General features: G+C 40.1%; 1 protein-coding gene across 1 annotated transcript in view; it reads right to left on the reverse strand.

The window, feature by feature from the left end:
• Window positions 1–6000: 6000 nt before the first annotated feature.
• The window catches only part of FBN2 (fibrillin 2), a 260834-nt gene continuing 240268 nt past the window's right edge, over window positions 6001–26566 (reverse strand). The window contains exons 58-65 of the mRNA XM_065406785.1: window positions 25089–25214; window positions 24333–24455; window positions 19431–19547; window positions 18630–18758; window positions 15158–15277; window positions 10368–10599; window positions 9080–9251; window positions 6001–6375 (exon numbers count right to left, since the gene is read on the reverse strand). Of these exons, the coding sequence (XP_065262857.1) occupies window positions 6001–6375; window positions 9080–9251; window positions 10368–10599; window positions 15158–15277; window positions 18630–18758; window positions 19431–19547; window positions 24333–24455; window positions 25089–25214 (1394 nt within the window). The remainder of the gene's footprint in view (window positions 6376–9079; window positions 9252–10367; window positions 10600–15157; window positions 15278–18629; window positions 18759–19430; window positions 19548–24332; window positions 24456–25088; window positions 25215–26566) is intronic.

Here is a 26566-nt window from a genome sequence, read left to right on the forward strand (position 1 = left end):
ACAGAAGCGTACACAGTTTCAAGTGGTGAAAATTGCTATCGGCCAGAGTTTCTATTCCAAATTCAACCTGGTGTTTAGGACTTTAATGGGAGTGGAAGAAAATTAAATTTAGAACAAAGGTGCAGAGTTCTGGCTTTTCCTCTGGCCCAGAATGGATTTATTCCAAGTACTGTAGGCCTGGAGGACATGCATGTAGTATTCAGATGTCAGCCTGGTGCATTGGTCCAAAACAAAATACTTAAAAGGGCTTCAGAACCTTTCCTGAATCCTATTGTTACTAATAAATCTTCTCAGGTACAATTCAACTCCCCTCCCCCAAGTTCATTATTTGACACAGGAATTGAAATATCTTTTTGGCAGCTTCCTAATAGATTTGCCCTCAGGGGTGGGTAAATAGTTAGGGGATGCTGACAAGATGATAGAGTGAATTTTTGGGCTAGAAATAACATGAGATGAAGCAGGAATTCTGATGATATTGCTGATTCTGTGACATGGAAAACTGGCCCTGATTAATATGGTGCTGCCATTGATGGATATCTAACAAAAGCTCCACATTGTAATTGTGGTTTATATACAGGAGTCTCTTTAGCCCTAGGATTTAAAAATTCATCCAGCATCAAAAACCTGACATACTTGTAAATTACTATTCCCTACCCCATGTACGAATTGATCCAGTGAGTGCAGCAGGAGCCTAGGAGTCCTGACTCCAGTCCTAGGTTGTCTTGTGACTTAGGAAATTGAGGCACAAAAATGTTAAACCTGCCAATCTGTAAAATCAGGATAATGCCTACATTTGAAAAGCTCTTTGCAATTTTATAGCACCTTTAAGCAGATTATTATACATCTGTGTATTTTACAATTTCTGCTTTAACATAGTTCAAAACACGCATGAATAACCCAGTACGTACCAGGTGATTGGAATTCAGCCTCTCTTAACCAGAGGGGGGGTGTGTGGAAAACAAACAAACCCCAACAACAAACACACAACTCTGCCACAACATTGCTTGCTCACTGTAGGTAAAGATCACCACTCAGCAATGGATAGATTCCTTGTTGGTGGGACCAGGCCTCTGTGTGGCCCAGAACTTTACTCTAATTTGCCAACACGTCTAATATTGCAACTTTCTTTAGAGAACAGGGAGATTCTCAATTTGCTTTTAACTGCAGGCATTATTGTTTTTATAGGTTTCTAGGGGATCAATATTTTCCATTAGCTTATATGTAATCACGTCCCATCACTTTTGGAGATCATTTTAAAATGAAAAGACACTAGCATTAAGGGTGGGTGGGTGTTTAAATAACTGCTGCCAGATGCTGAGCTAATTTACACCAGTATAACTTTGGAGTATAGTACGTGCAGTTAATGGATTGTGTTTTTTTTTGTGGTGGGTTTTTTATTTTTTTTTTGGTTTAAAGATATTCCTGGTTCTAGCCATATGCCCCATTGTAAGGATAGGGAATATTGACCCAAGCTGGCTATATCTTCTCTCTACTGGTAAAAAGGTAAGAGTCTTAATTTGTGCCCACTGTATCGTCAGTGAAGTTACCTGTGTAATTTTTAGGTAAATGAGCTCAGAATTTGGTGGTACTTTTGTCCTAAAAATCATTAAATCTTATTCACCTGGTGACCATGCAAAATACACTCTTTCAGCATATTATATGGCCCAAAGTGTTTATAGTGCGCATAAAATATACTAATGCTTAAATGCTGTATCCTCTAAGGAACAGTTAATAAGAATGCTAACAATGGAAAGCAAATAGCGATCAGCAACAAAAGATAACCACTCTCCATGGTTCACACTATTGTCTCTTACTGCAATAAGCACTTCTGGAGAGCTCCTATGTTGGGAAAATGAGTAATTTTCTTGAAAAGTAGTTACTGATATTACCATTCTTTATTACTAGATATACTTGTAAAGCCTCAGATGGGCTTTTACTGGTGTATATGTCAATCACTCTATCCAGGAGCAGGTTTGAATTTTAATACAGCTTTCATGACAATATATCCAAAGCTAGTGTTAAATAGCTGGTTCCAGGTAAATTTGTTAGTTTCTAAGGTGCCACAAGGACTCCTCGTTGTTTTTGGTTCCAGGTAATTTCATACTGCAGTACTTAAATTGCAGTACTAACAAGTGCCACATGGATCTGAACACATGCACGCTTTAAGAAAGACTATCCCAAGGGTAAATAGCTCGATCATTCTTTGCAGCTAATTGGCAAAAGGTAATATTGGGAACAGTTGTTATACCATACTTCCTGGTTCTTTATTTCCCCTGGAGTTAAATTTAAGTGCATGATTTCTTAAACTTGTCATGACTTTTACTTAATCTGCCAATAGCATTAGTGCCAACAGTTGGGAAGAGCAATTTAATGTTCTCATTGTTCATGCAGTATATTACAGTGGTATTTTACTACCTGTTGTTGTTACTGATTCCATTCATTATCTTATATTAGAAATAAACGTCATTTCTTTTCCCTAAGTGTACCCAGTTAAATACTACTGAATTAGACACCTAATGTAGGAATAACCATGGAACTTGGCTTTTATAATAGCATAGCTTTGATTTGTATAGTGCCATTTCTCCCTGAGTAGCAGTGAGGGTAAGTAGGGCTAATACTGCAAACTGTGGAGTCTCTTCATCTTCCATTGAAGTCATTTGTACTTCAGAGACTGAGAAATCTGATCTACAGGGTTTAAGGTCTTAGCTACATGGGGAAGTTGCCTGGAATAGCTTGCGCTATGGACACTCCTATTCCACACTGAGACTATGCTTACCCTGCAGGGAAAAAAGTGTTAGTGAAGATATATGGCAGCTCAGATTTTAACTCGTTAGTAGTTGAAGTTCAGTCCCTGAACTGCTAGCCAAAGTTAAAAGCTGAGCTGTTGTTTTCACTGCCATTTCTTAAACCCCAGTTAGCAAACTCAAGTTAAGAACACACTTTTTTCTGCCATGTAGACAAAGTGTCTAGATGCAGTTTGACTTAATCCACTTTTGGAAATGGATTAAGCTACAGTGCAAAAAAGGCAATCTTAGTGCAGAACGAGTATCATCATGGGAAGCTATTGTACTTTAAATTCCCATTCAGTCTATTTCACAATAGCTTCTCTATGTAGATGAACTCTATGTGACTTGACCAGGGTAAAAGTGTAAGACAGTAACAGAATCCAGGTCTCCTGATTCTTGGTCCAGTGCTCTGTCCCATGCTGCTGCTTTCCTCCATCCCTGCTGATGTTACAATTGATGGAACATAAACACATGGCTGGATAGTATTATCTGAAGCACCAAGCTTAACCTAGCATGCAATTGCTCTGTGTAAAATCTGGAATGGAGTCTTTGGGAATGGTCTCGTCTTTGGCTCAGGAGGCTCTGGGTTAGATTCCTGAAGGAGTTTACGTGTTAAAGTTAGGATGCTGGTGCCTAGAAAATCACTGAGATTTAGAAAGCCTAAATTAGGCACTCAGGCTCCTTATAGAGTGAATAAGACAGACCTCTAAAATGGGATTCACAAAAGCCAGGACATTAGGCAGCTCCCTGCCTAAGGTAGCCAGTGGGAGATACTGAGGGGGAGGGATGTGTCCTAAACCTGACCCTTCTCAGGGAGTATAGCACCTAATCTACACTTGTGGGAGGTGTGTATCTCTGCTTGGGATTCTCAGCTGTTACACTTCTAAGTTAGGTGCCTATGTACTTTTTTGCAAATGGGTGGGGGACCTCCCTCCCTCCTTTTAGCCCTGGGGTTAGGAATCTCATCTGGGATGTGGGAGCCCCTGCTTCAAGTCCTTTCCAATGCCTGAGGAAGAAAAAGATCCCTGTTCAAACCCTGCTGCCTCCTTGGGCAGATGAAGTGGGGTTGTGTTATTACTAGGGGCGCCTGATCTTGGGACTTAAGCATCCAATTCTTTTTATGAATCTAGCCATCTGATTCTAGGACATTGCATTTACTAATGAATGTTGTACTACTTATGAAGCATTATTTAAAAATACACCTCTATGCCGATATAATGCTGTCCTCGGGAGCCAAAAAATCTTACCACGTTCTAGGTGAAACTGCGTTATATTTAACTTGCTTTGATCCACCGGAGTGTGCAGCCCCCCCCCCCCCCAAAGTGCTGCTTTACCGTGTTATATCGGGGTAGAGGTGTAATTGAGTCAAATACTGCACCCTGAGTTTATAGGCAAAGGTTGCAAGTAAGTGTAAGATTTCACTGGAGTTACTCCCAATGTATAGCAGTATAAGGGAAACAGACTTAGGATCTAGGTTTTTCTAATGTTGTGTGATAAATTTAATTCAACACTGTGCCAGGACAGAATATTTAGCATAGTTCCTCAGTGTGCCCTGAAGAACCTAGTTAGTATCCAGCCAGGGAAGAAGGCACCTACACTGACTGCTGTTTCTGCCCTTCATTAGTGACACCATCCAACTATGCAGTTAGGCAGGTGTTCTCTTTAAAATACATGTACCATTCAAGACACCTACCCCAAAATAAGCTTTATTGCAAGAAAAGTGTTGTCATAGTGATACAGACCTACAAATAAAAAAAAAAAGCTCACAAACAGTTGATTTAAAATGTAGAAGGGTTCTCTTCCCCAAAAACTCCGAGTGTAACTTGTAACTAATCTTTGGTCAGCACAGCTACATGACTGAAATAAACCTGGAGTCTGTATGTGCTTTGGCTGTTCACATAATGAGGTTCTGTTCTATGACGAGTTACAGGCACCAGCTGTCACAAAAAAAAAAGCACCATGGCGACATACATGTAACACAGAATGGTACAACATTAAAAAAAAAAAATTGCTAAAGAAAACTAAATGTCATGTACAAACATCTTTCTTACAAAATAGGCTAGGATAAAATGAGGCATATGGTGTATAACTACAGTATTAATGAAAGTTCTAAAAACATGATTTCAAATATATTTTCCTGGTCTGCACTGCGTAATTAGTTTGCACATATGGCAGTCCTGAAACAGCTCAATCCTAGTAAATGCACCATTAATCCAAGCCAGCACCAAACGGAGTGAAACATCAGGTGTTCCCTTCAAAGGAAAGACTTTTTTTTCTTCAGCTGCCTACAGTAATGCAAGTATGTAGAGCACCTTTTGTGAGAATGAGGTGTTGTGGTAGCACATGTGGTACCTTGAGGTTATCGGAAGGAAATACAGTACAGGTTGGCCTGCAATGGTAATGGTATCACAAGCAGTCAAGGTATTTTGCTACAGTGGTTGTGCCTCAGCTTCCATTATTTCAGGTGGCTGATACAGAATATAGTCCTAGTGACCGGCAGTGAAATATGATCATCTTTACAGAGCCTAATATTGTAATTCTAGTCATTTAAAACTTTTTTTGAATACTCAACGTTTTTGAAGTGTACTTTTCAATGTCTTTTAGAGGATGGTATCAGAGCTGGTAATAGCATGCAAATGTTTTTTAAAAAGTATTTGGACAACTGGCATACAAAAGGAAACCTTTTTCAAATAATCCACTGGATTTTTTTTTTTTTAAGAATACCTCTAAAATAGCTCAAATTTATATATCTAAAGAAAAACAAATGTTTCCCTTTTGTTTACATAGTTTGTAATTTCTCCATATATTACTGCATTAAAATAAATAAACATCTATATTTTTTTAATTAGCACCTATAGCAAAATACCCAAAGTGTTACAGACTGCTAACAGGAAAAAATTGTTCACATTTTTGTGCCATTTAGTGCCATGTGTTGACCTCTTGAACTTTAGTTTTAATATACTTTAAATTGAGGTTATATAAAGGATACAGTAACCATGGTTGCCCTTGTAATCAAACTTTTGACCATGGCAGAGTCAGTCATTCCTCCTGCCAGGGTCATTCTGCAGTCTTGGCAGGATGGAAAGATAAGTCTTTTTTTTCTTCTTCTTCTAAGTCATTGACTGCTTAAAGCTTTTGAAAAGTAGACATGCTCAGGTGGATAAATAGATGAACAGAAGTGATTCAAGAACTGGATTAAGTCTAGAAGAGGTGGCTAATAGAGTTCAATCCACAGTCTCATTCTGAGCACTTCTCCAAGCTCTCCTAGGAGGTAGTTGTCCACATTACTATCTTCCAGTTTCTTTAGCTCCTTCTTCTTGTATAGAGGAATGCTAGTGATTTCCAGTGTGTAAGTGCCAGGCACTGACTTTTTCTTAGCTGTGTGCAGATAACTAAGTCCATCCCTCTGATGGATTTGAAAGATGCCATAGTCATTGCCGTGGGAGATGACATAGCGGACATGGTTCGTAAGGGGCTGTATGGCTGGCATGAATTCTAGAATGTGTTCTTTGTTACCAAGTCCAGAGAAGTTCAGCCTCATCTTCAAAGGAGAGTCAATGTCTAAGCTTTCCAAGCTAATCTGCTCAATCTGAAGTGAAAGAGAAGGAAAGGATAGTTGGAGAGAGACACACGCTCTATATTATTCCTAAAGCAATGCAAGTTAGTGACTTTGATTAGTAACAGTTTAATTCCTCTCTCAAAAACTGCAGCTGTGAAAGAAGCCATTTATAAATCCTTTCCAGCTGGGAGATCTACTCAGTTCCACATAACACACCCTGTAAATCTTTAAGGCTTCTCACACGGTGCTGTAACTTTAATTATTCTGTAAAACCCAAGTCCACAAAAGGTTCAGATTTCACTCTTGCCTCAGAGTTGACATAATTTCATGCTTGCTCCAAAAAAAGTACTGGTTTAACTCTGCAGAAAAGAAATGAGAAGTATCCCACTTTCCAACCTGTTCTAAATACCTGATCATACTTCCATATGAAAGATTATGGAACCCTGAACCGCTATACTGGAAGTTCTTTGAAGAATGTTTTCTGTATAGAAGCTTCAGTGAGAGTCTACATCCCGGCATTATGAGAAACTACGTTCAGCAGCTGACAGTGATAAGAGCAGTGAAAAAAAATCTGCACTACTAGCAAATTGATCCTCCCAAAGGGGGAAATTTTTGCTTTGATGTAACACAAATGGAGTTAGTACAGGCATGAATTTGTCCCAGTGTGTTTGATGTGAATACATATAAGGGGGAAAAAAAGATGAATTAATCTAATAGCTTTGTTATAACAAAAGGCAGGTGGTTGTAGGTGAAAACTGTTCTTCATCTAATGAAAGAGCTATAAAAGGCTGCGACTTCTTTGGGAAGCCTTTTCCTTGCTTCTCTCTTTTTGATAGATCTTTACTTCTCAGGAAATGACTGGGTTACCATTGTTCTCACTCTGCTGCACTGCAGAACTTTACCAGTTCAAGTCCTTCTGCATCTATAACTGGGAACAGGATGCGCTCAAAAAGGGTGAAATCCTATCACACTACATACCATTATGCACTGTAGATTAAATCTGTGGTTAAGTAAAGCAAATTGAGGGTGGCTGCAGGTGCTGCGACAAGGTGTTCACTGAACCTCGGGCATGCTACTAGCCAACAGGACCCAGACGATCTCAACTTAGATTTTGTTTAAACAACAACAAAAAACCCAAACTCTGTTTGCTGTGAAAATTCCAAAGTGAAATTAGGGGATTTCACATAAGGCTAATAGCACCAGATAACAATATGGTTTACTGCCATGTGAGAGCTATAGTAACGAGACTAGGGTACAGTGAACTAGATGGAAAAATTAATGCTGTATGAGGGAATTTTTTACTTTATTTGGAAGGTGCTTGTATGTTCCACTGCCATGAATGGAACATAAATAACTGGATAGCTTGGTAACAAGATGAACACACTAGATAGGAGTGAAGTAATGACCTAGGGGTACCATACTGTCACCAGGTAACTGTTTGTACATCATCATCAGAAGTATCAAGTGCAAGAAACCACTTTTCTCTTACAATGGTTAATGTGGCTAACTATCCCCTCCCCCAGATATAAATGAGGAAATTCATTCTCCTCTTTCTGCCACTATTTCATGGGACGCCTTAGCAATAACATGCTTTATATTAGACGTGCACAAAAGGCTCTTCTCTTCGCTGAGATATTTAGATAAAGTTCAGATGTTTTCATTCCACATTCTACTTTCTGGTCACTATGCCAAGTCCACACACAACCCCTTGTAAGGCAGGGATGGCAGCACTAACAAGCTCTTCAGAAACTGCCATCAAAGCTAATCCATGGATCAACATTGGAACAATGCTCTAGAATGCTATGCAACAGCCTTCCTCTCCGGAAGTGGTGGAGGCCACTTCCATGCTATGACCAACCTTTTGTGGACCAGAGAGTGGAAATGCTAACTCCTTGTGTCAGGGTGGTGGTCTGGCTGAGGAGCGCTACAGTTTGCTTATGTAAGAAACTTAGTCACTACTACCATATGTAAATCTAGCAGTAAAAACTTACTTTAATTGTCCATAATGCTTTTCATCTTCAATCAGAGCCCTTGTAAAAACTATGAGAAGATTTATATCTCTTGGTTGCTGTTTTTTTTTTTTTTTAAACCAAATCAATAGTTTCTCATTACTGCAGCTTTCAGCAGTTGGATTACTGCCATAAAACAACATCCTGTAATGCAGATAACCACTGATTTTCTGCATGATGCTGTAAGGGGTAGGGGGAAGCTCTTGAGCGGTACACACTGCAACGGGCAGTCTGTCTCCCAAACTGGCGCTATGTAACCTAACAGATGTGCTTTTGCCCTAAGGCTTCTTGGTACCTCAATAAAAATTGAAAACAACAAGGAGACATGCCCAAAATGCATCCTAAGGTGGGAGTCAACCACTGATCCCCTTCTCCATTTGTCAGAAATACACTAAGGAAAGTCTTGAGCCTGATCCAGAAGTATGGTTCTGTGATATTGGCAATTACATCACAATATCATTAATTTACCCTTAAACACATATACAAATAGCTCAGGTTTAGAAGCTAATCATCATCTTGTAAAAACTCGATGGCCACGTAAGCCCGCACTGTTGTGACTACAGAATGCTGTACAAGATAGTCATCTGGAACTTCAAAATGACTATGGTGATAGAACTTCACTCCTCCTTGTGTCAGCTGTGTAGTGTTTGACATACCATGGAGTAGTTCTGATTCCAGGACTGTTAAGTATACATATTAGCTAGTTCGTTACGGTATTCACTCACCTCTGCTTGCTCAGTTTCATTCACACTTCTTTTTTTCCTGCTGTTTTTATTGGCGTAGCCATTGATTTTGCATTCATAACATGCTTCAGGGGACAAAGCATTTTCTTCATCTACATCTCCACCCAGAGGGAGGTACTGGCCTTTGTTAAATCCCATTCCTGAGACACAATGGCTGTTGAATAGGGATGATCATATGAGTGACCCATTTCTCAAAATGTTCATAGACAGATAACATTTTTCTTTTCACTTCAGTTTTATGTCCTCATTTAGATGGAGGTAAGCCCACATAACCCCTTACACTGTTACACAATATCTCCATTTCCCCCCAAGATGTCTGTGGAATAATATTTTAAAATTTGTCCTGTATAGTGTAACATGCTCAACAAAGGATGTATTATAGAGCTCCCTAATTCTCAAAACACAGAACACTAATACATTACAAAGAATATATCTCCAACGGGACATTTGGCATCCAAAGTAAATGTTCTGACTATTTCAGGCCAATGGGCTATTATATTCAGTTTGAATTATTCATTCTCTCTTTTTTCTGCTTTGTCTTTGGGTTGATCAGTGCAATAGAAATTCCTTACTAATCATTGTAAAGATGTTACTTCAAAGGAAAAGTACAGTTAGATGAGGAATATCCTCGTACCATTTGGGAAAGTGCTCCAAATACACAATGTACTGCCATCAAAAGGGGAAATCACAGCTATTACTTAATTTTGCTCATATGCTAGATGTAAATGATGCTCTTTTGCAGTGAACACACACAAACCAATACTTGGTTTCCTATGTACCACAGATATATAAGGGCAATTCCTTGTTCTTATGCACAACCTAAGTACATGGGTGGTACACAGAAGAACTATGCAGATAGGCTTGGAATTCTTTCCCTAACCCAGAGGCAAGGCACATAGCACTGGTGCAGTGTCTCGTCAGTGACTTCTGCAGCACCTATGGCCTGCTACATGACCCTGCAAGGTAGGTCAGGCCAGTGGATCTGCATGGCTCCAAATGCACTGGCCTTGCTCCATTTCCTGGCTTGTCTTTGCCTCCACTTTCTTCAGGCCTACTGTAGAGACTGCCATAGGGTTGTATGGACTGTAGCATGCAGAGGTGTTGGAGGCCCTGTTTGCTCCTGCACTAGTTCTGTTGCCAACTGAGTTTTCTGCAGCTCTTGCTTTGGTAGCTCTTGCTTTTTTATGGTGACCACTTATTACAATGTGTTATACAATCATCATAAGTGTTATGAAGGAAGAGTGTTTGTGAGAGGGAGAAAGAGACTCACCCTTGTCCAACTCTGTAGTATCCAGGAGGGCAGCCACAGAGATAACCACCTTCTGTGTTGGAACAGCCGTAATTGCAGGGGTTTTTAGTGGAGGAACACTCATTCACATCATGGCACGCACTAGAGAACTGGTCATAAGAAAATCCAGATGGACAAGCGCACTTGTAACTTCCAAGTGTGTTGTAGCAGGAAGCAGTGCCACAAGCATTAGGGTTGGTACATTCATTTTCATCTAATAAGCAAAATAAAAGATTGTTTATCCAGATGAGAAGATACCATCGTGGCAGGTTGTAGTCATAAACAGCTTATGATTTCCAGGGAGGGAAAAATATTTATTGCTAGCATTTCTAGTGCCCCACACAGGGCCTGGGCATGTACCAGATGTAGTCCTTCCCAATTTAGAACTCTGACTACAAATGCAAGCTGTAAGCCTCCCCTCTCCCCCTGACATTCAACTTAGCCGAGGCTCAGCCTCCCTCATAGAAATTGCTACACCACTGGTCCATCTAGTCCATATTCTCTCTCTGACAAGAGCTAGGTTTCAAATGCTTCAGAGGCCCTCAACTCTGTATTTTGGAAGTAATAAACTCAAATTTCCACTGAGATGTTTTCAGCCAGTTCAGGATCATGTTCTTTGCTGTTCTTTTTCTTTTCCCAGTAACACCACAATTTCCCCTAGGGTACTATTAGGTGAGGATAAATCTGCAGTGGAGAAGAATATTTTTGTGGCTTTCCCGCCTTAAAATAAAGGCATTTGAGTTCATGCAAAGACTAAGTGCTTCACCCATAATTCTATTGCAGGACCTGGATGATCTTAACTATTTTACTCTGGAGGGGGTGGGGGATTTAGAATATTCTAAAAGAAACCAGTGCTTCTCTCACACACAGTATTAATGGGATGGCTGTTTGGGCATGGTTATAGAGCTCCCTAATTCTCAAAACACAGAACACTAATACATTACAAAGAATATATCTCCAACGGGACATCATCTTCTTTCATTTGTTTTGACCGGCTCTTAGTAAACCCTTACGTAAAAAGAGCGCACACTGGGGGATAATCAAGTAAATTGTCCTCATCTCGATTTTATGGAAACTGGGTGGTTCTCTCTCAGAAAAGACTGCCATCAGTGTCATTCTGATCTGCCACATGGATTGTTGCGCAAGTCAACGAATGTTCATCCATTGGATACGGAAGTCAGTCTATTGAGGTATGTATCTAGCCCAATCATTGCAGTGTTGGAGTGCTTCCCAAGGATTATCCTTATAAAACCTTTGGGAGGTAGGGAAATACTAACATCCCCATTTTACAGCTGGGGAACTGAGTCACAGAGCAAATAACTGACCCACTCAAACACACACTGCAAGTCACAACCAGAAATTTCATAATCCGTGCCTTAAAACACAAGGCCATCTTTGCTCTTTCCTCACTGAGAGTGTGATACGTTGGTAGGGCAAGCTTCACTAAACATGACTCTAGAATCCTTGTTCACAATTTACTTTGTATCTCACTGGAGAGAAATTAGGTAAAACCAGAATCCTGCATGAACAAGTTAAAAGTATGTATACAGATATACTATATCTCTGTTCATTAAAATATCCTAAATAGCACATGGTTTTAAAAATGCTTCAAAAAATTACATTTGGCACAAGTTTATTGGGTATTTTATTGCTATGTTTAGCAGAGCTGGAATGTTGCCAACAAAAGCACATTTGGTAGATTTGTAACCAGGTTGTGTTGTTCTGATATAATTAGATCTGACATTTATATGTGGAATGTCTTTCCTAATTGGGAAACCAAATCAGATATACAGCAACAAAATGAACAAGGGTGAAAAAGCTGTTTTTATAACAAAGTAAGAATTTCTCCATGTCTGTGCAGCTGTGGTATGCAGACAAATTACCATGTAATAGAAGTTAATCTTATCGTTTACATTGAGGTGCACCACATGAAGGATTCCATAGAAAAATAATTTTTGAAATTGCAGTGCGTAGGAATAATACTTGAAGTAATACTTAGATTGTTTTAAACATCGTCATGAATTTAGCACTTTTTTGAGCCTTCACTTCCCTCTGATATATCCTGTTGTAGATCTATATTAGGTCATTTTAAAGCATATGATGATCTGACTCTTTACCATAGTTGAGAGTCTCATTAAATTTTTAAACTGAATTTTCAAACTATTACCACAATAACTGTAGTCAAATCATGATAGACTCAAAATGTCCACTGGAGAGACAAACATGCTCTACAAAAAGCAGCAGCAGAGCAATGGAAATGATTCAATTCTTTGTAAATCCCTCCCCCATCCCCACAAAAAAAAATTGACAAGGTCCCTTAAGCTCTAAACTTTTTGAACCTAACTGGTTTCACATATGAATGGAGTGTTCATGAATAGCTAGAGACTATAAATGCATCAAGTGAGTGAACTTTTATTAGGTTTCCCCACTTTATTAGGTTCTCTACTCCCTTTTAGGATGTTAAATAACTCCTCACCAGATACTGAAAGTTTCTCAGAGCTCTTTCAAATGGTATCTAGAGATGGTATTCCAGATCCTATTGCATTCTCTTGAACTGAACATTGTTGCTGTCCCATTTCTTTACACTCTTCTTGCTGTTCTGATGTCTGGCTTTGCAAAATTGAAGTTTCTGGTATTTTAAAAATCATTTTTGGTGTCATTTGTACACTAGTTTTTAAATTTCCCATTTCTTTCTATAATGCGTATCCATTTTTGTAATTTATAAAAACAATGTGAAATATTTATCAATCCTCCAGTTTCTTATTTTCATGCTATTTGATTCTTTTATCTACAATATACAGTAAAAGCTGTTTTATCCGGCATGTTGGAGAATGGGGGGTGCTGGTAAGTGAAAAATGCCAGTTAACTAAGAGGGAGGGAGGGGGGTGCAGGGCTGGGGATTGGGGTGTGGAGTGCAGGCTTGGGGAGGGAGTTTGGGTGCAGGAGGAGGCTTGGGGCAGGGGGTTGGGGTGCGGGAGGAGTTGAGGGTTGCCGGATTCGGGAGGCGCTCACCTGAGGTGGTTCCCTGGCTGCTCCTAGGTGCACAGCAGGTGGCTCTGTGCGCTGCCTACTGCCCCTGCAGCTCCCATTGGCCCCGGTTCCCAGCCAATGGGAGCTGCGGCGGCAGCACTTGGGGCGAGGCTCCGCACTCCACACTCCAGCCCCGCACTCCCTCCTGCACGCAAACTCCCTCCCTCTTACTTAACTGGCAACCGGCCTATAAACTGGAATTTCAATGAAGATCAGAAATGCTGGTTTATAGAGCTTTCTGGTTGGTGAAGTGCCGGATAAAACACCTTTTATTGTAAAAATGTAAACTTTTATTATAAGTGGATACCTTAAAACTACTCGAAAAACTAGCAATCTGATCAATATAAGCATTTCTGAGATCCTTTTTATCCTTTAAATTAAATGCGGTATACTTTATGCATCTTTAGTTCTTTGAAAAGTGAATTGTGTGCAACTATTGGCCTGACAGTCCTGGATGCTAATATCCTCTGTTTCTTATGAGAACAGATACAGAATGGGCTGTGGAATATGAACCAAAATACTTCAAATGGCTAGAATAACTGCCTCTTTAGTCATTCACATTCAGTTCTTGACTTCTCTACTAGACTGAAAACACCAACTCATTCCCTATACCATAGATTAGTGGTTTTCAAACTGTGGTCTGCGGTACCCCTGGGGGTCTGCAGACTACATCTAAGAAGGGATCCATACCTTCATTCGAAATATTTTAGGGATCCGCAAATGAAAAAAGGTTGAAAACCACTGCCATAGATTACCAAACAAACAGATGCCTAATGGTAAACCTTATGGAAATATCATATAGAATTGCTTATTAGTTTTCTATAGGTCTTTTTGTAACTATCTGTTATAATTTTCTTTTGACATGTAGCTCTGGCATAATTTTTTTTTATCCCTGCTACAGGATGGTTTTTAAAAAAGCACAGAGAGAGGTGACATTTGTACTCATTTCTGTAGATTGCTATAGAATTTACATTAAGCCATATTGCTTTCATCCATTCCAGATAGGATTTTTACATAAGGAAAAATCTCTTGCTCATTATAAACCTTGGGATAGATATGAATCTGTGATTTAGAAGTAAAGTTATATTCTTATGATGTTATGTAATTTCATCCTTCCCCACTTCTAAAAAACAGTTTTTCTCCCAAAAATATTGAGTGGGCACTGCTGACCTTACATTTGATCATCTTTCCTTCCCTTCTTGCCCTTAAAAGATATATGGATCACATAATCTATTTGTCTTTGTATTTGAAAAACGTGGTGTTCTATTATGTTTTTATTGTATTCTTGCTAATTCTGTTTTACAGAATCCTGAGTGCGTGGGGGAGAAATCCTTATAGTTAACCTTTTGTCTTTATTTAATTTCATTTGCTTCTATTGCTGCTGTATATATCAATTGAAAGGTTTGTACATTTGTGGTTATCTGTGTCTATTAAGTCAATAGCTGTAAAGCGCTAAAGTGCTAACTATATCTTAGCAAGGGCTTTACAGGCCTTCCGTGGAAATTATCTTGAATTTCTATGTCTTTTCCTCCCATTGCAAGGCAGTAACAGTCAGCTGACATGATTTTATGTAACTATACCCCTTTCAACTGCATAAGTCAGAGAAGGGCTACACAAGTTTAATGAAGTGAAGTAGGTACTGCTGAACCTAAAAGATGTTCATAGGGTTTCTGAAAATCGGAGCATTTTGTCATTGTTATGTAAACTTCTGGACTACTGCATCAAAAGGAGATTATTCTTACCAACACACTGATTCCACTGATAATGTTGAATGTACCCTTGTGGGCACCCACATCTGTAGCCACCCAGGATGTTCTGGCAGCCATGTTGGCACCTATGGTTTCCATCACATTCATTCACATCTGCCAAAAAAAACCCAAACAACAACAACAAAATGTGGAAGAAGCGATGGTTGCACAAACTGCAGACAAGTAAGCAAACCAACCCCACCACCACACGCAACTTAATTCAATAACTGTAATTAAAGGACCATACTTTATCCATAGAAGATTCTTCACCCAAGCTTGATGCTGCAGCCGTAATTTGGCTCCTTACACACACTAGTAAGTTCAGATGAAGCTTATGGAAATATTTGCTTTAGTAAGAGTTGCAAGACTGGGCCCATACACGGTAACTGCACATGGTGTATTTGGTAAATATTGGATACATGCATAGGACCTGACCCTGCAAAGTGCTGAGTGTTTCCTGGGAGGCCGGTGTTCAGACCTACCAGGACTGGGTTCTATAGGGCACAATCCCCATGTTTTCTTTAAGATTTGTTACTTCAGTAACTATGTTTCTTAAGATAACTATTACATCCATTAAGTGTGATTATCAAGTTATGTAATTGCTGTATAAACTATCCAGCGGCTTGAAAAACATTGAATGCGCATAGGACAAACTGCAGGGTTTTCAATGTGCCATGGAGTTCAGGAGCTCCATAAAATTTTGAGAAGTGCTTACATGATTTAGGAGTCTAAGTCCCATTTTTCAAAAGTGAGTCAGGCACATAGGCTCTTAAGTCACTTGGGTGGTTTTTGGAAATTTTACCCTTTATGACCATTGTGTGCATCTGGGGTGCAAATCCAGATTTTTTTTTTTTTTTTTTTTTTTTGCAGCTTTCATTAGGAGCTTCTTGCCTATGTTCCAATATGCTGTCTGAATTGAAAGCAAAGCCTTTGAACATAGTAATGCATCTGGGATGTTTTGCTTCAATAGAGGGGAACCTACGAATGGCAGTTGTGAGGGAAGTGTGCAGGAATTTGCAGGACTGCTATGCAGACTTCCACAAACGCTGTAGAACTCTTAAACTATAGCACAATAATTGTAGATCTAGAATCATTAAATAATATTATCAGAACTTCCTCCAGAATTGGGACAAGACTTTTCTAGACTGCCAGTCACAAGAGGGATTCTTAGTTTTTCATTATGGTTTCTGGAACACCCGTGTCCATTTAGATTTCAAAGTTTAAAGTACAAATCTTTGGGCATACATCTAGTTTCCAATAACTAGCTTTGCAAGGACTTTTGTTGTTGTTGTTGTTGTTGCTAGTTTGAAAGGCACTTAGAAATACAAACGTAAGATAAGGACAGAGGTGGTCTAATTTGTCTACCTATACCAGTAAGGAAAGCCAAATTAAAAGGTTCCCGAGCTATGTGCGAAGAAAGGTGAAGGGGACGGCCATAAGGGAAAAGAGAAGGCAAGAAAACACTTCTGTATGAAAGTCTCCTATTTTAAAAAAATACGTATATTCATTAAAAGTTTCACCTAACAGCAAGTTGTAAGCAGCCTAACAAATGTCAGGGAAAGCATACTGTGTTCACTAGACTATCAAACTCCCAACTAGATTTCTCTGTCTTGTCATTAGAAATGTAATTTACTACACGTGATCTCCAAAAATTTGAGGCAGACTTGCAGTGCTCAAAACTCAAATATTGTTTGTGGTGATTGAACTGCAGTCTTTTTTAATTGCTCTAGCTTTTGTGTATTTACCTTGTAAGTGTGTAGTATTTACACTGTAAAACCCCCACCCTTGTGTAAATAAATGGCTAGCATCATATTCACTATTAGCAAAAAAGAGCACTCGCATGATATTTATCTTGTAGAAAAAAGGGGTGAAACATTAGTTTAGAACACCTTAACAAGAGACTCCGACTCTTCCTATTCGGACATTTATAAACAGTGACTGGGAAAACACTTTTCATCATATTCTAAAAAGTTTTATTGTCACACATTTCAAGCTAAAACCCTACCCCAGGGGCCATGCATATTCCAAGATTCCTGTGGAAAAGTACTTCAGAATCCCAACTTTCATATAAAATAGAATATTTCTAGTGTTTATGGTTGTGAAGATTATAATCTGTTCAATTTTTTAAGATTAACTGATGCAGTGTCGCCTGCAGAGAGCCTAAAATAATAGCGATGGAATTTGGCATTTTTTCAAGACGCCAGAGAGTTCAGCATGTCTGCCGTGGAACTTTTCACTTTGCTGTCTTGTGCTGCCCTGTTGGGATCTGGCTGCAGCTGCCACCTATGCTCTAATTTTCCTACAAAGGAACTGGTTTTCAGTTAGAGCTTGTCAGGAAATCGTTTTCCCATTTGGAATTGGGACGGCAAGTTGAAATACCATATTTTTGTGAACAGAAAATTGGAAAAAATGTTGGTTTGGGTCAACTGAAACTTTGAATTTAAATCATTTACAAAAATTACTCTAATTTGTGTAAATTTTGTCTTGAAACAGAAAACAGAAAATTTTCCATTTAAAAATGTCAAAATGTGGTGTTTTGACAATTTCCAAACTGAACATTTGTTTGAGTTGCGAAATTGAAACCAAAATGTTCCTGTTAAATATTTTCACTGCTCCATGGAGCCAGAACTGGAGTCCAGCTGCTCCCAGGAGTGTAGGCAAGCAGTTAGGCTGCTTGAAAAAAAATGTGCAGTAACCGAGGAAATAAATTGCTCCCCACTTCCTTGGTGCACATGGGAAGAGGGGCTGGGAAGCTGTTTCTGAGCGCGGCAGCGATCGATCCAATGGGAGTCGATTTATCGCATCTAGTCTAGATGCGATAAATTGACTGCTGAACGCTCTCCCAGCGACTCCAGTACTCCACCGGAGTGAGAGGCGCATGCGGAGTCAACGGGGGAGTGTCAGCAGTCGACTCACCGCAGTGAGTAGACAGATCTAAGTACATTATTCACATAGCTGAAGTTGTGTAACTTAGATAGATTTCCACCCCCCCCCCCCCCCCCCGTGTAGACCAGACCTTAGCTTTAGAAATAATAGTCATATATGTCTTTTTTGAGTATTTTCAGTGATGAGATAGACTGGGTGTGTTTGCAGGTTGTGGGGGGGGGGGCAGGAATGAAGGGTATTTTATGGAGATAGTATGCATTACTGTTGCAATGGAATGTGGGGGCTACAGCTGGGAGTTAGTGCCTGTTGCGCTGCAGAGTACTCAGCGTTCTGCTTATGATACTACTTGCAAATTGAACTGTGAGTATGTACAACAAAACAGTAGGATAAGCAAATTGTCGATACAAATTTTCTGAACTACGTTCCTGTTTTTTTTTTTTTTTCATATGTCTACTCTAAGGCTAACGGCCTGATGCTACAACTCATGCAAATACTCCATTTGACCTCAGTACAACTACTCACGTAAGAAAGAACTGCAGATTTCTGCCTTAGCAGAGAAGGTATGGCCTTCAAAATTTACCTTCACAGTTTAATCCAGTAGAATCCAGAGAGAAGCCTCTCTGACACTCACAGCTGAAACTTCCAGGAGTGTTTTGACAGATTCCTTTTGATCCACAAAGTGATGGCTGTGAACCACACTCATTGTTATCTAGAAAAAAAATGCAGTGATTAAAAAAAAAAGTATACGTGTACAGGAGGAGAAAGAAAGTACATAAGGGATGGGATTAAGAGGTTACACATACAGAGTAGTTTGCACCTACTAAACTTGCAAGTCTAATTACTTAATTTGCAGATTTAGAGCCGTAAGTACTCAAATATTTGTGCTTGTACTGTGATTCAGTCTCTGGTGCAAAATACAGGTACAGACTGGGTGAGGAAAAAGGAGGATGGTCTTTTGAACATTTGGCCCACTGTACACTACAGATGAGGATGGCTTTAATTGGTAAGACATATATGCAAAAATTTTTAAAAGACATCTGTAGCTATCAAGGGAAAGAAAAATCTTTAATCTGTTTTTGATTGCTTTTTTTTTTTTTTAAGTCAGATTTTAATATTTTACCTCTGTCTCTATGTGGTTACATTTAGAAACTACCTACAAATAGTCACTACAAAAATGCTTATTGTAGATGAGCTTCAGATATTTTTGCTTTTCATAATTATCTGCCTTTTTGAACTACTGAGAAATAAAATTCTCTCCATCTGTGTATTAATATTAAATCTGTGGTACAAAATAAATAGATCAAAAGGCTCATATTAAGTATTGCCCTTGTTTTTATAACAAAGAGAAATGTACGAAAACTTTGTGTTGAAGTGTTCTTACCAATACAAGCAGTATGATGTTGAGTGAAGCCTGGTGGACATTTACATGTGAAGCCCCCAAGAGTGTTGACACAGAGGAACTGGCAGTTGTGTTGTTTGGTTTGACATTCATCAAGATCTGAAAGTAGCAGATTTATCTTAGTAAGACTCAGTGAAAAAGATTTAACCATATTTGTTCTCTTTAAAAAGATCATTTGAAAGTAGTTCCTTTTTAACTTAATAATTTTTTTTATCACTTGAAGCTTAAATCTGTATTCATCAGGGAGGTACATGCTGGAGCAAGTTAAATAGTGTTATCCCTGATTCTCTACTCTTATTTACACCAGCATAAAAATTGGTGTTAATACAACTTGAAGTTAACAAAGTTACACACGTAGAACTAGTGTAATGGAGTGGCAAATCAGGCCTCTTAGCCACTGTAGTGAGGCCGACTGGCCTCCCTCCGAGCGAGGGACGATTACACTCCCTTTGGAGGGTGGAGCCTAGATCGCCCCCCCCCCACCAGAAGTATAAAAGGCAGGCCTTGCAGCACAGTTGGGGCAGAGCCTGCGGAGGAGGACGACGCTCCACCCATTCCGCTGCGGCCCAGAGGGGAACCTATGCCTGCCTGTTCCCGATCCTCAGAAGCTGACGAGGACTGTCCCAGAGTGCCTGCTGCCGTGTACCTGGAGGAGCCAGAGGAGGCCTTGAGGCTACAGGTACAAACCCCGGGGAGGCAGGAAGTGGCTCAGGGACAGCCACAGAGCAGCCAGCTGCAGAGCCAGGCATGGCTCCATCGGCGTGTTGCAGCTGCATCCCCGCCGACGCAGGGGCAGCCAATCCTGCCTCTGCCTGGGCTGGGACGCAGTGGAGTAGCGTGGGCCCGCGTCCCCCTGCCACCCCACCCTGGGGTGGCTGACTCCCTACACTATGCAGGAAGGCTCTAGCCCTGAGGAAGGAGCCTCCCTTACCGGCTCACCCCCCATGGACAGTTTGCTGGCTGCCTGAGCTCTGCCCAGACCCAAGCCAGCCCTGATAGACTCTGTTTAAGGGCTGACAGCTTGAGCCATCCAAACCCAGGCTAAAGCCTGACAGTGACTAGTGATCGCCCAGCCCTATTGTGGCTCTTGGCTGTCCTGCAGACTCTGGTCCTGGCCAGACAGGACCAACCTGAGTGGCCTCCCTCCGAGTGGGAGAGCGAGGGACCATTACAGCCACTCATTTTCTGACCATCGTGCACCTAAAGTAAATTAGCATTCGCTTCCTACTGCAGTTGGAATTGGTGCAAGGCTTTTTCTGAGTCATTCTATCTTTTTTTTTTTTTTTTAAATCCAACTTATACCTGTTTTATACCGAGTTGAATGCCGAATTCCTGAAAGTTGTATGCCACTTATACCTGACATGCAACATATACCACCTTCTATATCACCACTGACTTTGGACCAGAGATTTCCCTGGGAGCTGCAGCTGTTATATCACTTCTTGGAGTTGAGGGTATTTATTAGGGCTGTCAATTAACCACAATTAAACATTTTTAATCAAACTGTTAAACAATAGAATACCAGCTGAAATGTATTAAATATTTTGGATGTTTTTCTACATTTTCATATATATTGTATTCTGTGTTGCAATTGAAATCAAACTATATATTATTATTCTAAATATTTGCACTGTAAAAATGATAAACAAAAGAAATAGTATTTTTCAATTCACCTCATACAAGTACTGTAGTGCAATCTCTGTCGTGAAAGTGAAATTTACAAATGTAGATTTTTTTGTTTGTTACATAACTGCACTCAAAAACAAAACAATGTTAAACTTCAGAGCCTACAAGTCCACTCAGTCCTACTTCTTGTTCAGCCAATCGCTAAGACAAACAAGTTTGTTTACATTTACAGGAGATAATGGTGCCCTCTTCTTATTTACAATGTCACCAGGAAGTGAGAACAGGCATTTGCATGGCACTTTGGTAGCTGGCATTGCAAGGTCTTTATGTGCCAGATATGCTAAACATTCGTATGCCCCTTCATGCTTCCATGCTGATGACGCTCGTTTAAAAAAAAATGCATTAATTAAATTTGTGACTGAACTCCTTGGGGGAGAATTGTATGTGCTCTGCTCTGTTTTACCCGCATTCTGCCATATATTTCATGTTATAGCGGTCTCAGATGATGACCCAGCACATGTTGTTCATTTTAAGGACACTTTGACAAAACGCAAAGAAGGTACCAGTGTGACATTTCTAAAGATAGATACAGCATTTGACCCAAGGATTAAGAATCTGAAGTGCCTTCCAAAATCTGAGAGGGATGGGGAGTGGAGCATGCTTTCAGAAGTCTTTCATAGATTCATAGATTCTAGGACTGGAAGGGACCTCGAGAGGTCATCGAGTCCAGTCCCCTGCCCGCATGGCAGGGCCAAATACTGTCTAGACCATCCCTGATAAATGTCTATCAAACCTACTCTTAAATATCTCCAGAGATGGAGATTCCACAACCTCCCTAGGCAATTTATTCCAGTGTTTAACCACCCTGACAGTTAGGAACTTTTTCCTAATGTCCAACCTAGACCTCCCTTGCTGCAGTTTAAGCCCATTGCTTCGTGTTCTATCCTCAGAGGCTAAGGTGAACAACTTTTCTCCCTCCTCCTTATGACACCCTTTTAGATACCTGAAAACTGCTATCATGTCCCCTCTCACTCTTCTCTTTTCCAAACTAAACAAACCCAATTCTTTCAGCCTTCCTTCATAGGTCATGTTCTCAAGACCTTTAATCATTCTTGTTGCTCTTCTCTGGACCCTTTCCAATTTCTCCACATCTTTCTTGAAATGCGGTGCCCAGAACTGGACACAGTACTCCAGCTGAGGCCTAACCAGAGCAGAGTAGAGCGGAAGAATGACTTCTCGTGTCTTGCTCACAACACACCTGTTAATACATCCCAGAATCATGTTTGCTTTTTTTGCAACAGCATCACACTGTTGACTCATATTTAGCTTGTGGTCCACTATAACCCCTAGATCCCTTTCTGCCGTACTCCTTCCTAGACAGTCTCTTCCCATTCTGTATGTGTGAAACTGATTTTTTCTTCCTAAGTGGAGCACTTTGCATTTGTCTTTGTTAAACTTCATCCTGTTTAACTCAGACCATTTCTCCAATTTGTCCAGATCATTTTGAATTATGACCCTGTCCTCCAAAGCAGTTGCAATCCCTCCCAGTTTGGTATCATCCGCAAACTTAATAAGCGTACTTTCTATGTCAATATCTAAGTCGTTAATGAAGATATTGAACAGAGCCAGTCCCAAAACAGACCCCTGCGGAACCCCACTCGTTATGCCTTTCCAGCAGGATTGGGAACCATTAATAACAACTCTCTGAGTACGGTTATCCAGCCAGTTATGCACCCACCTTATAGTAGCCCCATCTAAATTGTATTTGCCTAGTTTGTCGATAAGAATATCATGCGAGACCGTATCAAATGCCTTACTAAAGTCTAGGTATACCACATCCACAGCTTCTCCCTTATCCACAAGACTCGTTATCCTATCAAAGAAAGCTATCAGATTGGTTTGACATGATTTGTTCTTTACAAATCCATGCTGGCTGTTCCCTATCACTTTACCACCTTCCAAGTGTTTGCAGATGATTTCCTTAATTACTTGCTCCATTATCTTCCCTGGCACAGAAGTTAAACTAACTGGTCTGTAGTTTCCTGGGTTGTTTTTATTTCCCTTTTTATAGATGGGCACTATATTTGCCCTTTTCCAGTCTTCTGGAATCTCTCCTGTCTCCCATGATTTTCCAAAGATAATAGCTAGAGGCTCAGATACCTCCTCTATTAGCTCCTTGAGTATTCTAGGATGCATTTCATCAGGCCCTGGTGACTTGCAGGCATCTAACTTTTCCAAGTGATTTTTAACTTGTTCTTTTTTTATTTTATCTGCTAAACCTACCCCCTTCCCATTAGCATTCACTATGTTAGGCATTCCTACAGACTTCTCGGTGAAGACCGAAACAAAGAAGTCATTAAGCATCTCTGCCATTTCCAAGTTTCCTGTTACTGTTTCTCCCTCTTCACTAAGCAGTGGGCCTACCCTGTCTTTGGTCTTCCTCTTGCTTCTAATGTATTGATAAAAAGTCTCCTTGTTCCCCTTTATTAGGAGCAACACTCTGATGCAGAAACTACAGAACACGAACCACCAAAAAAGAAAATCAACCTTTTGCTGGTGGCATCGGACTCAGATAATGAAAATGCGTCAGTCTGCACTGCTTTGGATTGTTATCGAGCAGAACCAATCATCAGCATGGATGCATGTCCCTTGGAATGGTGGTTGACGCATGAAGGGACATATGAATCTTTAGCGCATCTGGCACATAAATATCTTGCAACACTGGCTACAACAGTGCCATGAGAATGCCTGTTCTCACTTTCAGATGACATTGTAAACAAGAAGTGGACAGCATTATCTTCTGCAAATGTAAACAAACTTGTTTGAGCAATTGGCTGAACAAAAAGTAGGACTGAGTGGACTTGCAGGCTCTAAAATTTTACATTGTTTTATTTTTGAATGCTTTTTGAATATTTTTGAAGGTTTTTTTCTACATAATTCTACATTTTGTAAATTCAACTTTCATTATAAAGAGATTGCACTACAGTACTTGTATTCGGTGAATTGAAAAATACTATTTTGTTTTTTTTTACAATGCACATATATAAATACAAAGTGAGCACTGTACACTTTGTATTCTGTGTTGTAATTGAAATCCATATATTTGAAAATGTAGAAAACATCCAAAAATATTTAAATAACTGGTATTCTATTATTGCTTAACAGTGTGATTTAATAGCGATTAATTTTTTTAATCTCTTGACAGCCCTAGTATTTATAAAGTAGCCATTGCTAGATGTAACTGACAACTTTCTTCACCTTTACATGTCTTTCCATCCTCTTGCAGGATGTAGCCACGGGGACATGAGCACTGGTAGCTTCCTTCTGAGTTCTTGCAGATAAAGTTGCATGGTTTTGGAGACTGGGAGCATTCATCAAGATCTAAGTAGGAGAATCAGTAATTAGTAAAAATATTCAGTTACTTACAAGGATGCTACTGAACAGCTGCATAACTCTAATTTTTCCAAATTATTTTTATAATTCTTTCCATGCTGCCGAATTGTCCTTTTCTTTACAGATGCAAGCTACCAATGAAATAACCTGAGAGGGTGGATAACTGAAGCAACAGTGCATTTGCTTAGAGGATCAGCTAGAACAGTGAAACTAATTTCTAAAGACAAAGCCTCTTACTTTATGATCCCTTTAGTCTTAATTAATGGTAACTTCCTGACATGTCCTTTGGAGCAATTAATTATTAGCCTCTACTCGCCAAAAGCTTATTCCCCAAACCATGATTTGTCTTGTTAGTGGCCAGTTCAGTGGTATCTCATTCATGTTGTTGCTGAAATACCACTAGGTTAGCTGAACTGTAATATCCTAAATCAGGTCTCAGAGCTCCCCAAAACTAAATGTGAAGACAAAAATGTATTTTGTGAAGAGAGGAAGAGAGAGAATTTTTGTAGTCTGAGGCTTTAAAGAATTTACCTGGGAATTTCACTATGAAAATAAACACTTCATTAAAAAAAAAATCTGTTGGATTAGCAAAAGTACTAAGCATTACAGTGATAACCTTACCCACACAGGATGTCCCACTTATTTCAGTGGTGTAGCCAACTTTACAAAAGCATCTGAAGGAACCCATTGTGTTGATGCACTGGCCATTTCTACACAGATTTGGCATGACCTTACATTCATCAATATCTGGAGAGGAAATATAAACATGTCACCTTTTAAAATATGATAAGGAGCAGCTCATTAGTATCACATTTGAATGTGACATCTACAGTCTAACTGAATCTAGAAACATCTAATTTTTAAAACCAAGCTCATTACCCTCCCCCCTTTTTTTTAATTCTCTCACTTGCCTTTTTTGAGAGCTGATAAAATGATCTTGTTCTCAGTGATAAACTCCAGTTTGCTGACCCTGATGGAATTACAGGACATTGAAACAGTACTGGGTGTATACAGATTCCTTTTTTACCCTAATATTCTACAAACTTTCCCCCCAACATGCTTCTACTACAAATGCCTATTCCTTACTTTGTCATTAGAGATGGGCCCAATCCAATCACCCTTCATATTTTTGTTAAATTCTGTTCTACATCTGGATCTGAACTCTGTAACTTGGTCCAACCTAATTTCTCTTGCTGATGTACTGAGAAACCAAGCTCCAGTTTTACGAACTTAATTTACACAATGTTTATATTTAATAGAAGTGAATTTTCTTTAGATTGGTTTGATTTTCTTTTAACATTCATAAGAATTAAAAACACGTTTATGCTTATGATTTCTTTGTAGAAATATGCAGATCATACAATGAAACTATTGTGTAGCTACAGGTTTCAGCTGTTGATGCCTTTTGGCTCATGTATATATGTTTTGTAGCATGCAACAGCTTCTAGATCGAGGTGGACAATAATTTTCGCAGGGGGGCCACTTCACGAATTTCGGTAAGTTGTCATGGGCCGCACATTTCTACTATATTAATGGAGGAGGTGCGGGGTCCGGGAGGGAGTTTGGGTGCAGGAGGGGGCTCCAGGCTGGTGCAAAGTGCTGGGTGCAGGAGAGGGTGAGGGGTGTGCGCTTTGGGAGGGAGTTTGGTGCAGGAGGTTGGGGTACGGGAGGGGGTGTGAGGTACAGGCTCAGGCCAGCGGCTGCAGCCGGCACCTATCTGCGCGCCCTTTGGGGGCGGGAGAGCAGGTCTCCGTGCGCTGCCTGCACCCGCAAGCACAACCTCCAGTTTCCGGCCAATGGGAACTGTGAGGACGGTGCTGGGGGCGGGGGCAGCACACGGAGCCATCTCCTTCCCCCTCCCAGGGGCATGCAGAGACATGTTAGCAGCAGCCTGCTGCTTCCGGGAGTGGCGTGGGGCTATGGCAGGCAGGCAGCCTGCCTGAGCGCCCCGCTGTGCCACAGGACTTTTAGCGGCCTGGATTTGGAGATCGCAAGGGGGCAGAGAAGGCTGGACAGAAATGTTAGATGGGCCAGATCCAGGCCGCGGGACATATTTTGCCCACCCCTGTTCTAGACAGCTTTTAGCCTTTCAGTTTTAG

The sequence above is a fragment of the Emys orbicularis genome, chromosome 6 (assembly GCF_028017835.1).
Source record: "Emys orbicularis isolate rEmyOrb1 chromosome 6, rEmyOrb1.hap1, whole genome shotgun sequence".
NCBI classification, from domain to species: Eukaryota; Metazoa; Chordata; order Testudines; family Emydidae; genus Emys; species Emys orbicularis.